A 17,612-nucleotide genomic window follows, 5' to 3' on the forward strand; every position below is an offset into this window, starting at 1 on the left:
ATAAAATGTTAACTATTAAATTAGTCATGTTTATGCGGTGTATATAACAAATACCGAGTGAAGCCGGGTAATACAGCTAGTTCTTAATAATCAAATTAAATTATAGTAAAGTATTTGTACGTTGGCAATGCGTGCGCGCAAGTTGGTTGCTAACGTAAACACTACACACTTTCACGTCGATAAAATCGTAATTACGAATATTATTATTATTGAGAGGTTTTTTCCCTTTTTATTTTCACAGTAATCTTTCCGGACATGCATACAACAAATTCTGAAAGTTTCATCGTAATCGGTTCTTTGGTTTAGGAGCCTATTCAAGACAGACAGACATTGATTTTTATATATATAGATTCAGTACTAGAGCTAATTACGGACTAACTTAAATTCTAACAGTAATGAAATTTATATACTGTTCTTTAAAACAATAAAGTGTTGAAGACACGTGTCGTACAATTTTGGTTAGTCAGTGCTTAAGGTGTGCTATAAATCAATGGTGTTACTTATTAAATTAGGTGTGCCACAAATCAATGGTGTGTCTTATCCCTACTGGTTAGTGGTTTTAATTGTTAACATTGAAGGAGTCATACATGATGGTGGTCATACTAGTGACGAATTGGTGATATCTTAATATAATGGTAGAGGGTTGTACTCGGCCCTTAATTCAGGCATGCACACAATAACGCATGTATTGCAATGCCACTCACTCCTGTTTTTCCGTTCCCGTTCCCGGTTTTGGGTGATTATTTTTTACAAACATCATACGACTCAGCAGACAAATAGACAAACATTGATTTTTATATATGTATATTATACGTATGTATTTCTATAATTTTATATATGTATTTCTATAATTGTATATATGTATTTATATTGTATGTATGTATGTGAATGAAGAAGTGTGTGTTTATGATAAAAATAATGTAAATATATGTACATATGTATGTACTGTCCTAGTTAGTAGCGTGTTTTCCAAAAGAGTAAAATAGTATGGAAATTAGATGATCGGTTTGAAGGAATACATTCGACGTAAATGCATGCGACGATAATACAGTGAATCGCATTATTTACCGTTACAGATAGATAGTAGAATAGTAGAGTAAGTAAGTGGCAGCCCTAAGTAACAGTATGACTGTAAGTAGATATGTTTATAAATAAATATATATGTATTACATATATATATATATATATATATATATATATATATATATATATATATATATATATATATATATATATATATATATATATATATATATATATATATATATATATATATATATATATATATATATATATATATATATATATATATATATATATATATATATATATATATATATGCTATACATTAACATTAAAATAATATAATACTATAATTACTAATAAAAACTTGTAAAATAGACAATGATGGAATGATAGGATGAAATAAAAAGCATATATTATATGTATATTACACACACATTTTTTTTATTTTTTTTATCATGGATGTATAATATAATGTTGCAGGCAAATGTAGCCGTAGTTGTATTGTAGATACATACATTTATGTATATGTATGTATGTATGTAGTGTAGTTGTAATCGTAGTTGTACATAGTGCCATTTCCATCTGTCTGCAACGGTTTTCACTAGAAAACGCTACAACACCACTCTGTGACAGTCGTTTCTTGATCTCGCAACCATCACCACTATCTTCGCTCATTCGCCTGACAATTGGTAACATTTCTTTTATTTTTTCTTATTATAAAAAGCTTGATCAGCTCACTCTTAATATTTGCTAAAACCTACTATGTACATACATATGTCATAATATTACATTTAAAATTTTCTGAGATAAACCATTGTGAATTTACTATTTGTATTTATCAACTGGATGGCTTTTAGATCAGTGTTTTCTAAACTATGTTTGCAATTTATTTTGTGTGAGAATAACTAAAAAAGTAAAAGGAAAAGTATATAATGCTATAAGTTTTCAGGACATTTGCATGAAAAAAGCCCCATTTTGTATGAAAATTCCACTTGCGCCTCGCCTCATTCACTAAATTAGAAAATAAAGCGAATAATAAGTTCAAAATTTCTAAAATCATTCGTTTGATCACTGAAAGCATTGTTATCCCTTGAACCGAAAAACACTATAAATGACTAAAGTATATATGTACATATGTATATAATTTGCCAAAAATCATACTGCGATGAACAATGTGTGACAAAATAGCTGTGAAATAAATGTATTTTTGAAAATCACCAGTGCTAAAATTAAATTGAACCTATACATATGGGACCCAAGTAAAATATCGATTGCACAATTGATCAGCTAAGGTCTTTATTGATTTTAGCTAATTTTGAAGGCAGAATCAATGCACATAGATATGTATTATAAAATTGATCAATATTCTGTTACTTTTGGGTTTTTATTCAAGCACGTTTAAAAGTGTAGGTACATACATACTACATAAATGTAGGTATGTAATATGTAAGGTATGCAGCTAGCTACACATATTAGCCAACTCCAAAATAAGATAGATATATGTAGTTAATATTGATAAATGAATGCGAGTAAGAGTGTTGACGAAGTTGATGATGTTTGTGCAGCGAACCGCAAGCGATACCGCAACTGAGGTGACCCGGAGCGCGCGCCCCCGCCTCAACCAGAGCGTGGCGCCCCCGTCTTCAGTTTTCTGTCTTCCGTCTTCCGTCTTCATCCCCACCATGCCGTTGCTGCTTCTGCTGCTGCTACTTTTCGCAGTGAGTCTATTTTATTGCTGATCATCCATCATCTACCTACCTACCTATATGTACATATTCAGGGTTAAGATGTCTGGATAAGAAGTAGGCCGCAGCCTTCCGAATTCGTATAGCGTGAGAAAATTTACTGTTCGTTTTTTCATTGTTGATGCGTTAATTCGAGTTCCAAATTCGGTATGGCGAAAGAATGAAAATTGAATGCAAAAAAAGCATCGTGGACCACTGACCGAAAAGTTACGGAACGATGAATATCGGGATGATGACCACTTGCGCACTTGTAACTGTTTATGAAGCGGTATTAGGTCAAGTGCTGATATTATACCGGATAATCACCGATATTGTACATAATACTGATTATATTATATGTATATTATAACAGAGCTTTAAAATATCATTTGATCATTCTTAGTGATGTTTTGCTTTCGTTCAATTACCTACGTGAGTACTACATACATACATATGTATATATGTATGTACATTCAGTGGTGTCACCCTAATGGTTTCCATGGGTTTCCGGAAACCCGCTGTTAAAAATCGAAAAAGTTTCCGTAAACCCGTTGTTAGAAATCTAAAAATTCATATATTTTTTATCAAAACATATACAAATCTTAAAAATTGTTTTCGACGGTTTCAACTTCGAAAAGGTTACAGTCGATTACTTAGCAGGTAAAGAGAAAATACTTTTTTTCCGTTATGCACAAGCAAAATTAACTTTTAGCCGTTTAATTTGTCTACAGTATTGATATAAAATAACTTAAAGTAGGCCATTGTGGCGCATTAGGTTCTTCCTGTGATGCCACAATGGTCCAAAACTATTAATAAATAATAAATAATATACATATGTACATACATATATTTATGGTCTGGAGTAGGGATCCCAAATTCGAATATATTCGAATATCGAATAGTAGCTTTAAATTACTTATTTGTCGTTTTAAGAAGTTCAAGATATTATTAAAATTTTAAGAGAATCATTATCCGGAACATCAAATAGAACTAAATGTGCTATAGATTGAAAATAAAAAAATAAGATCGTATAAAAAGTATTCGAATATTCAGATTTGGGATCCCTAGTCTGGAGTTTGCATTCGGAATCATCCTTTCTAGTAAAAGTCATAAACTTTATTGTGTCGTTCTGTAATTACCCAAAGAAAGCCGAAGACTCCGTTTTTATTCATATATGTATAATATATAAAAATTGAAAAAAAAATTGGAAACCCATTGTTCCAAAATTGGGGTGACACCAGTGCATACATATGTATATGTTGTACCTACTACTAGAATCTCAGGATTGTAACTTAATATAAGAATATGTAATATAATGTGTGTAGGTAATTGCTCTCGATTAAAGTTTTCTTGCAAATGTAATTCGTAAAAATATAGGATATTAGGACATTAAACTAAAAAGTATACTTTTGTTTCAGTTTCACTCCGCGGTGTCGCAAGATTATGACGGTAAATTGTACATATTATACTATGTGTATGTATAACTTGTGTACATGGATAGTGCATAAGTGGTAATCCCAATTAATACGGTAGATGAAGATAATATGCATGTACTATATACAGGTATTACTGTTGCAGTAACGGACATCCAATGCAGTTTTGGGGGTGGAGTGAATGGAGGCGGCAGTCGCGATTCAATCATTGCTCTTTTGAGGAAACCCGAAGGATTCAAGGGTTCTCCTCTTTTCGCAGACGACAGGTCCGTGGCTGCAGAAACTGACACTTCGTGTCAAATCAGGCCCGATCCAGCCGAATCCACGGGTCTGCTCTATCGTCTGCGAATCACAGACTTTTCTCGTTGCGGAGTTTTGAAAAGAAACGTCAGTACTCAACGTTTACATACACACACATATGTAGTTTGCATAGTGCGTACAATATTATTTTTCGCAGGGGTTTGTGCATGTTCGGGTGTGGTTTCCGCAGTTTCCTGGCGTAGTGATGCAATCTGACCAAGAACTCATCATAATGTGCAAACCTCCGGAACCGACGGTTATAGAAAACAAGGCAGCGGGTTTTGCAGGAAGCTTGTGAGTTAATCTGTTATTTTTTTATGATCTCTATTTGACTACTAGTCAACTTAAAAAGTAAACGTTTGCAGTCCACACGGCGCTCGCGTTTCTGGAGTAGTGGAGGAAACTCCAGGTCGACTGGAATACGAGGTGGCTCTGTATAAAGAGGCGCCAGCTGCGAGAGTGACCAATTCTACAGGCGAACTTCCAGTTGATCAAGTGAATGCAAATTACTTACATAGATACGTGTGTATGTGTGCTTGACGATTTTTATTTATTCATTACGTGTGCCTACTTTTTATTTTAAGGCTGTTCCCATCGGTACCAAACTACAACTGAGAGCTCGAATCAACCCAGACTCGGCTTGGAAATATGTGAAATTAATGGAAGTGACGGTTTCCCCCGATCCTGACGACCCCAGAATGTCAGGAAGTGTAATTTTAGTGAAAGAAGGGTATGACAATATTAATATTAACTTTTATTAATCAATAAATATCAGACTAACACTAGATCTCAATATTCATTATACATATTATACTACAAGACGACCTTGATTTTGCATCAATGCATGGTCAAGAGCATTTAATCATGACCTCATTTAGGTTTCAATTATTTAAAAATATCTTATAAATTATGAGTTATTACCACCTGCGATCTGAAATGGTCAACTCATATAAATTCTATCATTAATGAATGTTTTTATTTTTAGTGCTAAGCTTTTTGACTATACATTTTAAAATGTGTATTAGACCTAAATAGGAATTTGCATATACTATTTGGAGTCCTCATTTTAGAAAGAGTATTTATTATATGTATTGAAAAGGTTCCAAGAACATTTACAAAAATGCCTTCCGAACTAAAATCACTTTCGTACATTGGAGAGATTTGAATCTCTCCACATTCGATTAGACGAAACGATCTAATAGAAGTTTACAACATTATAAATTCATAATCAGTAATCAAGACAATAATTGTCCTTCTTACGCTCAACAAAAACAATTATCTAAGAGGTCATATTCTCATACTCAAAATCAATGGCGTATCTAGAAATTTTGAGCCATCGTGCAAAAATTACGTAAGGGTATCCTAACATTTTAAAAAAAATATGAAATAAAATAATTTTAACTGCATACATACATATTTGCAGATAATAAATATTCTAATAATAGAGTAAATAAGAAATTGAATTATAAGCTCACCGATTTTAAAATTTCTTCTCTCTTGCTTTAATATTATATTTGCGAAATCACTAATAAGTTTTTTAAGTTTTATTTTTGATACTTGTTTATGTTCAACGGCCAGTAATGCGAGATTATTTAGTCTTAATCATTTTTAACACTCGCCACTTTTAATAAAAAATAACATGAACTTCTGAAAAATCACTTTCTCGGCAACTGTATTTCGTGACGAGAAATTCTGAAAATTGTCATATTTTCAGTCAAGTTTTTTTTCAATAGTGAAGTTATGTGAATGAACTGGGCATCAATTTCCTCTGAGAAAACTTCTGGGTATTTTTTCTAAGTTTCAAACCATTTTTCAAAATACATATATAAATATTTGCTTCTGATGTATTTATATTATAGCGAGGTTCGAGAAAACTGAAATAGATTTTCAGTAACTGCATTCCTTAAAAGCGACTTTTAAGTTGATTTGTTACTTTGTCAATAATATTATAAAATACACTAACTCTGAATAGTTGTTGAATCGGTAGTCGGACGCTAACTCATCAGCATAAAGTTTGATGACATTGTGACTTTTGTTTTTAAAATAATCATTTAAGCCCCACTAATTGGCCATATCTTTCGCTTCTGATTTTATTTTTTCATATGAAGTTCGCAATTTATTTAAATTGTGTATGTTCTGTTTAAACTTTCGATATTTTTAGATTGGCAACAGTTATTTTTTCATATCGAGTGCTAGAAATTTGGGCCCTCATGATTTGCATGACCTGCTGTCAAGTTGCTACGCCACTGCTCGAAATAGATTAGGGTGACCATTCGTATTGGTTTTATCAGTACTGTGCTGGATTTTTGGGTATCTGTCCAGGTAAATTGTGAGACAAAACCAGTCCACATTTTTTAATCAAATACATGGATCGAAATATTCAAAGCTTTCGGCAAAAAAGGTTTGTCTCTTGCAAAAATATTGAAAAGTTAGTTGAATATTGTCTCTGTTTTACCAAGAACAAATGCAACTGCCAAACGACTCTTTTCTTTGATGAATAATATGTGGTCCAGTGATAAAAAGCAATTGAATGCAGAAACTTTAAAATGTTTGCTAATTACTAAGTATAATTTTAACCAGTCTTGTGTAGAATTTGAAGAAAATGACTTTATTTTTTCCCAGAAATAATATATAAAATAAAAAATGTAAGGGGGGTGCGGAGTCAACTGCTTCCTTGGGGTGGGTCTGTTTACGAAAATTGGAATTGATATTTAATTAACGTTTTTTTGAAAAAAATAGTCACCATAAAATATGTTTATTCTTTAGAATCAGAGAATCCTATTTTTTAAATAGTGGTTAAAATTTGGAATAGTCTACTAAATTAATTGGTAACTAATAGTAACATAAACCTCTTTAAAAATATTCTTGATAAATTTCTAGGATATTATATTTATTTCTTTTGTTATCGTATGTTTGAGTCTTTTTAAAAGCTTTTTATCAGTTTCAATTTAATTCGATTCTAGTTTTTCTTATTTTATATGTATGTAATTTACAATCTCTTTGGACTCATCGATTATGCCACCCCGCTCAAGTATTTTTAAATATAAAATAAAAATCAACGGAGTATCGATTTATCCATATATTCGAAGATTATGTACATATTAAGCCCTAAATCAATATAAAAATGATAATTTAATTTTTGTATATTATTCAAAATAAAATTGGTCATTTATATAATATTAAAACACTAATCTTCGAAAAAAATTTGCAGGTGTAGAAATCGCGATTTCGCTTCGATCATTCCGCATCAGCCGGCAAGATATCGAGATAAACACAACGAAGTATTTTTGGATTTTGAAGCATTTCTATTGAGCACCATGAAGGAACGCAGCACTCTTTGGATCCATTCTCAGATTAAAGCTTGTATGGACGTCGCAGACTGTCAACCAGACTTTTGCCTAGATTTGTTTGAATCGTCGGGTAATTTCACTTCTGCATACACTAATACACGTGTACATATATGTACATATTGTATGATATATTACACAGTTCACTCGACTGATTTGTGATTCCATTACAGGTCACGGGAGAAGGAAACGGCAAATGTCGTTCGCTCTATATGAAAATACAACCAACGTTCAGTTATCGTCAGGAGGAATCAGGGCAGAAGCCCTAACTCAGAAATTCAACGACACAACTCAATTCACCAAATTCAAGGAGAATATTGAGTACACTGTCGTCATGCCTGGAGAATTATTTCACAAATCAGCTGTGTTGGAAGCGTCCTGCAATACAACACTGGTACTCGCCGGAGCGTTGGGGTGTCTCTTGCTCCTGTCGGGCGTCATCGTGAGTCCCTCTTCATCATTATTATGAAATTATCTTTGAAAACATACCACCATGGTATGGTACATTCGAGTTTTTCTCAATTGCAGATGTGCTATTTGGCTAATCGACTACACACAGTTGCCCTGCATAGCAATGTGTCCAACAAATCTATCGAACAAATAGTACGCCAAGTTCAAACCAACACGTATTGCGATTCGATAGGATATACGGGGAGACCGACAGTTCAGTGATGAGATACACGTTGGATATTTCATTCCTGCCACTCAATTTCTATTGATATGTGTTGCGTAATTTATTATTATTGCTATTAAGCTTTATATGTAAGTTGTATTTATTAATTCTTAATTCTTTTGCGTACCTGCTGTAAGTATTGTATGTGTGTGTGTGTGTATAACATTTGATTAGCTTGTGATTGGGAAACGGCAATGAGTCAAAAGCGCATCCGACCCATTTACCGATTTCTTAATCATGACAACTAAAATGTGGTAAATAAAACTGGCAGAAATAAAAACGTATTTGTAATTACTATTCATTTTTAAATCATTTTAAAAATATGTAACAAAAACAAGTAACAAAAATGTACAGAAAAATGTAATTGCTAATTTATATTCATATATACAAAGTAATATAGTAATATAATATTTATAAATGCAAACAATTTATATAATATATTAATAAATATTTAAATAATATAATATACGTAGGTATATTTTGCAATATATTCGGTGTATAAAAATTATAAGCACATTTGTGATAAAACAAAGTAATCAATAGATTTAAATATATACATACATATATGTATGTATATGTACATGCATTCAATAATATGTATAAAATAATTTGTGGCAAGTTAATAAAAGTAATATATAGATTATTGGCGAATCGATTTAAGTGTTAATGTTGATAGAGTTTGAACTAATTTTAGTGTAAAAATTTTTCTAGAAATTTACATTTACATACGTATTTATTGTATGGTTATTGTACAATATTAATAAAAATTTCCATTATAATTTTTGAAACAGTCGTGAATGTACAGTTAACAATTACATAAAGAGTAATATTATTATGTACATATAAATGATCACCTAAAACACGGTGTAATACAAGTATGTTGTACATATACATGTACATAGTAACACTCTTTTCAATTTCATCATTTAGAAAGAAGCGTTGGTATTTTAACAATAAATGCAGGTTTCATAATTTTTGAACTATTCGTGATTGAAACTGTACATGTACATGTCAATTTCCATTGCTCAACGTGTTCAGCATGCTCATTTCTTTCTTCTCCTTCATTTGATTTCGTACTTCGAATTCTAACCGATGTCTAATAATTCGCTGAACAATGTGTTCGGTTGTCATGGTGTTATTGGAGTCTATCACTTTGAAACAGCCTTTTTTTTTGGCGGCGGCGTACGGATCGCTGCGGTCCATGTCGGCTGCGATCGGAGTTTTGCCGTGACACACCACATTTACACGGAAGTGAGACATCAGTTCATCCGTCACACTGTAAGGTGCACCGATGACTACTTCGTGGACGTACTGCAAGTAAATGTTAATTCATTATTTTCAAACGGGCACATGCATACATTAATTATACTACATGTGTACACAATGGTAAAAACCAGTACTGACTTTGCAAGCTAAAACACTCAGAACTCTTTCGTGGAGATTCATTATCGGAAAGTTGGATCCTTTGTAGCGATTTACTTCCGGATCCGTGTGCAAGCCCACAATCAGAAAGTCACCATGTTCTCTGGCTTTTTCTAAAAAGTCTACATGACCGACGTGGAATAGATCAAACGCACCAGCCACATACACTACCTGAAAAACAACATACATACATATGTTACATATGTACAATGCAAATATAAAGCGATTGGAATAACTTTGAAACTACATCATATGAAAGTCGATTTTCACTAAAAGGTCCAACGAAATATCAAATAATTCAACATAAGCCGATTACATAAACATGTATGCAAGTTTCATTGTAAGTATGAGTTGTTGCAAAATAAAATCTAATATAGAAAATAAAAAAAATAGTCGCTTTTTTAACGAAAACATGAAATTACGTACTCGATCTGTAGGCTTGGGCGCCAATCCATTGCTGAATTGAATAATTTTTTGTGTGGTAGGCAAGAATTGCGAACAACCGGTATAAGGGCTCCGAGCCGCAGAATCTTGGCCCATATTTGAGGACGAATCGTGGCCAATCGTGTATTCGAGATCGCCTCGTCTAAAAACAGCGAGCCAATTAATCACAAGTCACTATGTCACTATGATCATGGTGACGACTCCTTTTACAAATATTATACCAACCGAAAATGTTGTCTGGTGAGTAGGAGCATCCTTCCGACCAAGTCCGTCGTGGACACACCGGCAGTTCGTTGCACTTCCCTGTGGATAACAAATGACACACACCGTGAAAGATATGATATGTAGCTGCGGCGTCACAACTGTTAAAAGGTCACCAGTGGACAAGTACAAGCACAAACCTATATCGACCGGCCGTTTTCACCAAATGATAAGTGTCCACTCCGTCTGCTGTCATCGTAATGTCGTCTGTGAAAGTTCAAGATAAGATTTATCCACACATGTCCATATATCGCATACATATGTATGTATATATGTATTATTTGTTTTGAAGTAACCTCCGTGCACACAAAAATCACAGTCGTTTTGATCGAGAGTTTCCAGGGTTGTGACGTAGGGAGCTCCTTCCACCACTTGGTCCACCCATTTGATCGCTCGCACCATTTTGTAGCGCTCTTCCTGCGTGAATACAGGTGGGCCTTTGTGCTTCAAAATCTCCTCGTCCGTGTGAATTCCCACTACTAAAATTTCACCGAGGGCTTTCGCTTGTCTCAACGAGTTTGCATGTCCAAAATGTACCATATCGTAGCTGCAAAGCAAACATTTACAACACTCATTAATACGTACGTACATATGTCCAATACACATTTATTTTGAAACGGAAATACGATTCAAAAAAAAAATACAAGGTTTATATGCAGATAGCGATATCTCGTTAATATATGTATGTATATACACATACATATTTATATCGAGATAAATATACGCATTATTATATTGGAGGAAATTTTTATACAATTTCAGTTCGTTTTGATAATTTTAATGACATTTTGGATTCGAAAACAAAACCTATTAAATTTCAATACACTGCATGATTTATTATAATTTTGCAATTGGGAACTACATAGTAGATATACTTGGCCTTTATCAAGTCAAATTACTTGGATACTATACACATATATAATATTATATTATACTATACAGGGCCAAACCTAGGAGTTTGGCCGCCTGTGTGCAAACTTAAATCGGCCGCTCTTTCATTTTATCAGCATTTAAGCATTTAAATATACGTATCAGCATTTAAGTATTTAATTTTATCAGCATTTAAGTCATATTGATTCAGTTAAAAATTTTAATCACAATAAAAATTAACCAGAAAAACAGACAGAAAACTAAAACATTTAGTTCTGAATAGAACCAGACGACAAGAGAGACTGAATGTTTTCAAGTTCATTCATGAAAATATAGTGTTTTTACCCTCAATCTCACATCTAGGACATTGTTCTTTCGATGACCAACCAATACTACTCAACATCCTCGAAGAAATAATTATCTCGCAGTTGCAAAGATAATGGAACATAAAATATTTAGCTCTATGCGGACCGAAGCTATACCTGCTATTCCGTTATTTCCCCGAATTATAATTCGGGTGTGTTATAAGTTGTAACTTGCAACAGCAATCCATCCACAAGTATAATATTTTTGACTCTCATTTGTTTCGGCCGCCTGTGTGTGTTGCACACATTTGTACACATAGCAGGCGCGGCCCTGATACTATACTAGGGTTGCCATAATTGTCGGACCATAGACGGGGACACCCCCCCCCCAATAAAAATAATTTATTATAATTTTTGATAGTTTAATTATAATAAATTGAATCATGTTTAATTATAATATTAACAAATTGTAATATTAAATGATTTCATGTACATTAATTATGTACTTCTTCGTGAAAAATATATTGATGTTACTTAAATATGCAATAGTTTCTTCAACTCGTTCCTATTTGAGTACACCATTGAGAAGCATCCATGAAAAAACATTATATTTCGCGATTGGAACAGACCGCTGTTCCAAATATTTAATTCCAACTTTGAAGAAATTATTCACTTCTTCATCAAATACTTTTAATTGTGTTATCGTAATTTCTTTGCATTTCTTCAGTTTGTTTTGCTTGTAAACCTATGTATTTACTAGTTAACCTTTCCATTAATTGTTTTTTTGTATCTTCTAAAATATGTTTTACTTCTATTGTAGTTATAATAGCATTTTCAGGCTTTTTAATTTGCTTTTCAAATAAAAACATTTGACTGTGTACAAACATGGTATAAAGTTCTGACAAAGGATTTTTAAAGAAATCAATTATCGCTTTTGGAGCATTTTCTTCTTTTAAGAAAAAGTCTTTCAACGCCTCCCACATACTTAGTATCCTTGTAATTGATGGAAGGAGTGATAACCATCTGCTTCTAGTGCAAATCCAATTAATTATATATTATCGGAAAGATATATTTTTAAATAATATATATGGAAAACTGGGACAAATATCCTTCTGACGGGGACACTGGGACGCAAGCCTCAAAACGGGGACATGTCCCCGTAAACTGGGACGTATGGCAACTCTATACTATACGTAAATACGCGCAAGCTTTTAAATTGTTGGCTCTAATATAGTGAATAAAGTACAATGTCCACAAAAAATGTTGTAGTTTGAAGATTTGGAATCGACGAATTAAAAATGAAAATTAGAATAGTGCGCATCAGCAGATAGCGAATTGAGTCCACTCTTAAAATATCTATAATTGTTAAATGCGGCGACTGTATATGAATTATAAATGCGTATCGACAATTCAACTCCTCACCACAAATATACAGTACAGTACATAATACATAAGTTTTGCATGCATGTATGTATGTTATTTTAAATCGTAAGGTTTTAATGGCATGCAATGCAATATAATAATATTATTTGTATGTACATATGTGTAATGAAAAGATATATAAAAGATTGAATCGTGAAACGTGTAAGTAATGTCGAGGCGAATATAATTAACATGTTCGCCGAATACGACGTACGAGATCGGTATTATTTTGGTTTGGGCGTGAATATTTGAAGGATGAGCAAAGAAGAGAATAGAGAACATACCAGCCATCGCACCACACGCGCACAGGTAGGGGCTGCGATCCCGGACTCATGTCTTGGCTTCAGCGCGTTCCAGGGAAGAGGAGGCGAGTGCGAGTTCCGGTGACAGTGACAGTGAGTGACAGTGCTAGCGACAGTGACAACGATCCGCACGTCCACCGCCGACCGGCCACCACCTCGCACTGACGACGGCCGATGCGATGCGATGCGAACGTCACACACATCTGACATCACTTCACATCACACCACCCGAACGCTAGCACGCTTGCCACCCACACACCCACCCACACCCACACCCACACCCACACCCACACCGCTCTTTGTTATGCCAATGCCGCCAACACATTATATGTATGTAATACCCATTTTTCTATGCACACTTAAGCTGGCCGCGCACTAGGCAGCCAGGCTGCCGCAGCCAAAATATTGAGCAGCCAGTTTCGGCAGCCAGAGTCGACGGCCGGTAGTCACCCTTCCGTCAAGCGATATGGACGTAGAAGAAATAATTCTTTACCTCTTGTTTCGTAAGAAACGCAAATCAAAGAGAAGATTTTGACCGCTCATTATATGCCGTAGTACGATTGCGATATTGCCCACTGCTGAAGGTTTCCTGTTCATGGTTTGGCTGTGTCGAGTATTGGCGATATTGCCCATTAACTGAAGTTTCTGCTCCATAATTCGATTGTGTCGTATATCTTCGGCTATATGTTGCTGGTTCATTATCAGCATAGCCTTGGCGAAACAGACCAAATTGCGAATGCTGAGTTTCCATAGGTTGCGGTTGTGCTCTTTGTATGACGTCCATTATCTCCATTCTGGCAAATAAATGGAGAATTCATTCTTTTCATTTTCTGCTAAGCTTTCCTCACACATTGTATTTGTGATTTCTTCCCATCTTCGTATTTTCACATTCCGATCACTATATTCTTCTGAAGACATATCCCATATTGCCTTACGATTTTCGATTTCTCGAATTAGTTTCTCTGTATCGAAACTCATTTTCAAAAAGAAGTTAAAACTAGTTTCGGAGCGTAAAATACTTCTGGCTGCTACGACAAGTGCGCGGAGACTGAAGGCAGCCACATACTAGCCTGTCAGTTCTACCTTGCACGCTCTGGCTGCGTGCAGCCAGCTGGCTGCCGTGCAATCGTACGCGATCTATTGGCTGCCGCAGCCAGGAATTCTTGGCTGCCTAGTGCGCGGGCTCCAATGAGCCACCGTATGTTAGATTGGCTGCCTAGTGCGCGGCCAGTCTTACTGCACGGGTAATTCAAACTCTCATCTCACACTCATTTTAATTCATTCAAAATGCCATTACCTCCCTTTCGTCCTTCGCTTCAAAACAACGGTCACAGAAAACACTCCAGACGTCGTTCATGCTAAATTCGTTGTTCACTTGGAACACTTTCAGTTTCACTTGTTAAATATGATAGGTGGTAAGGAAGTACTAGGTCCCAGGTTCGACCATGTCAAAGGCTCCCCATACTGTGATTGAATTGTATCCTTTCTGCTACATTGTTCACTACTAATTGATAGAAATACTTTCATTTTTACCCATAAATATTTTTTCAGCTTTTGCCAGGGGGAGGAAGCTGAATTTGTGTTTGCGTTTTATAAGACCACTTTTGTTTTATATAAAATTTCTGATCGACATGTTTAAACTTATTGCTAGCCTAAAATTTTAGTAATTAATAATTGATTTGATTAAGATTCTGTTCCTGGCATGACCAGATATGGAGGAAGGGGGGGGGGGGGTGCAAATACCCCTCTCTGCCCCTCTAAATGACGTCCTTGCATTTACGGTTCGGTGATTACATCCCAAATGTGAATCGCTACTATGATAACCACTGCTACAAAAATCGCTCACGTGGATCTACTGTTGCATTAAAATTCGTCGCACATGAAAATCACCGTACAGAAAACTGCTCAAATGAGCATTTGCTGAGCAATATTTAGATAGTTTTCTGTACGGCAATTTACCTGTGCGATGAATTTTCGTGCGACAGGGGATCCACGCGAGCGATTTTCGTAGCGGCGGCTATCCTGGTAGCGATTCACATTTGGGATGTAACCCGTTTACCGCATTTACCGTCAATCAGCGTGAATGTATTATTCAATCTAAATGACGAGTGACATCGTAGGCTCCCCCACCTTTCTAATTATAGTAATCGATTAGTTATTTTTCACGTGAACAAGGTGTGTCTTACAATTATTTAGTTTTCAATAAATACGAGATAAAGTTCAAACATTTTTAATAAGGTGCGCATAGATATTACATTAAATATTAGAATGTAAGTAACAATTAATAATTATTAGATGTATGTACTTACAATAGTCGACTTTGTCGTATGTGGTTCGGTAACTATTCCGCACAAAGCGATACCAACGCCAACTATCATACAATCAAGAACCAGAGAGATATTCCGTATTCGCTATTTGCGTGATCACGATGTGCGAAATAATCCGTTTACCGTCGTATATATGTACATATGTAAATAGATACATATGCATATAAATGTATTGCATCGTTTTGATTCAGTCGAAAATATTATATTTTTAAAAATGGAAAATTGAGAATTATCATAAATTCTAAGAAACTATTCTTGGTCCACTAATATACCAAATGGTAATCAAACTATGTATGTAGATGAGAATATTGGTTGTTTATTTAATCTAATAGTAATATTATTTTCCGCACAACCATTTTTTTTTCATTCCAATTAGGTTGAAAATTTAAATATAATTTAATTCAAATTTAAATATGTACATAATATAATAAATGTTCACAGAACATTTGAAAACGTGTTTAATTAATATAAAAAAATGTTTAAATGCATTTTGAACTATCTAGGATTTAATTTGAAAAGTTTTACATTTGTGAAATTAACTCACGATCAATGTCAATTCTATAATTTGTACAATTTAACATAGGCAACACTTAAATAAGGCCATCGTTGCAATCCAATCTTTTATAAGACTTACATAGTTGAGAATATTTTTTTTCATAAGTTATTCGATAAATATGAATGAGACAAATTTGTCAAAAACAGACTTTGTCATAAAAGTTCTCTTTTACTTATTGCTTACACTATCTATCGTATAGAACCCAATTTTAGTAGGTATATTATCTGCTACAGGCAAATTCTATCACATGCTTAAATTTTTCTTTGTAATAGGTACTCTAGTGGAAAAATTGACTAAGAAATTTAGTAAATAGGTATCTACCCACGTACCCTAATTTAAATAATTAAAATAAAATCGATAATTAAGTGCGAATATTAATATTGCAGTAATAGTAATCGAAATATGTATTCTAAATACGTCTTTTTAATAAAATTTATTAATATACATACTATGTATCATGGAGCATTTTGGAAGCATCATGGACGTTGTTTTGTCTTGACTATACATACATATGTACATATGTACATATATACACCAGCAGTCACATAAAACGGAACGCTTGTGAATTTTACGACTTCGAGGCCATTTAAGGATTATCCCTTTATGTGTAGGGTTTTTAACGACCAAATATTCTAAATATGATTGTTTTCTAAGATTTGAGTTCAGTATAGTGTGGGTTTTCGAGGAGAAAGCATCAAATTCGAATTTTAACACGTCAACATGAAAAAACGAGCTCAGTTATCATTGCAGAAGAGTGTAAAAATCGCAACATTGGCGAGTTCAGGATTTTTCTTTCGGTCAATTTCCAAGAAAATGGGATGTTCGTTATCGACTGTTTCGAGAATACTGATAAAAAAAAAGAGAATCTGGAAGTTTTGACCGTAAGAAGGGGACCGGACTGAAAATATGCACATCGGAGAGGCAAGACCGTGTAATAACCAGATTATCTTTACAGCAGCGATTCAAAACTGCTGTAGAAATAAGAACAGATGTATCCTCACAATTTTCCATAGAAATCAATGACTCAACAGTAAGAAGGCGAGTCAGAGAAGCTGGACTCTACGGTCGGAAAGCTGCAAAAAAACCACTACTAACCAAGAGAATGAAAAACAATCGATTGGAATGGGCGAAAGCACATGAAAATTGGAGTCCATCAGATTGGCAACGAGTGATATTTTCCGACGAATCAAAGTTTAACCT

The 17,612-nt window shown here is 34.2% G+C and overlaps 2 protein-coding genes across 2 annotated transcripts; one reads left to right on the top strand and one right to left on the bottom strand.

The window, feature by feature from the left end:
* The first annotated feature begins 1,023 nt into the window (after positions 1-1,023).
* On the top strand, positions 1,024-8,799 carry LOC143918855 (uncharacterized). The gene is made up of 11 exons (XM_077440930.1): positions 1,024-1,131; positions 1,507-1,715; positions 2,592-2,744; positions 4,169-4,199; positions 4,329-4,570; positions 4,641-4,777; positions 4,849-4,978; positions 5,068-5,213; positions 7,695-7,903; positions 8,004-8,272; positions 8,359-8,799. Exons 3-11 carry the CDS (start codon positions 2,709-2,711, stop codon positions 8,500-8,502), a joined length of 1,344 nt encoding a protein of 447 aa, XP_077297056.1. The 5' UTR covers positions 1,024-1,131; positions 1,507-1,715; positions 2,592-2,708; the 3' UTR covers positions 8,503-8,799.
* Positions 8,800-8,961: 162 nt separating this feature from the next.
* On the bottom strand, positions 8,962-13,841 carry Pect (phosphoethanolamine cytidylyltransferase). The gene is made up of 7 exons (XM_077441844.1): positions 13,512-13,841; positions 10,927-11,177; positions 10,771-10,837; positions 10,595-10,672; positions 10,352-10,511; positions 9,908-10,096; positions 8,962-9,814 (listed from the first exon to the last, which is right to left on the bottom strand). Exons 1-7 carry the CDS (start codon positions 13,559-13,561, stop codon positions 9,515-9,517), a joined length of 1,095 nt encoding a protein of 364 aa, XP_077297970.1. The 5' UTR covers positions 13,562-13,841; the 3' UTR covers positions 8,962-9,514.
* Between the last annotated feature and the right edge of the window lie 3,771 nt (positions 13,842-17,612).

Source organism: Arctopsyche grandis, chromosome 11, assembly GCF_051622035.1.
Source record: "Arctopsyche grandis isolate Sample6627 chromosome 11, ASM5162203v2, whole genome shotgun sequence".
In the NCBI taxonomy this organism is placed as follows: domain Eukaryota; kingdom Metazoa; phylum Arthropoda; class Insecta; order Trichoptera; family Hydropsychidae; genus Arctopsyche; species Arctopsyche grandis.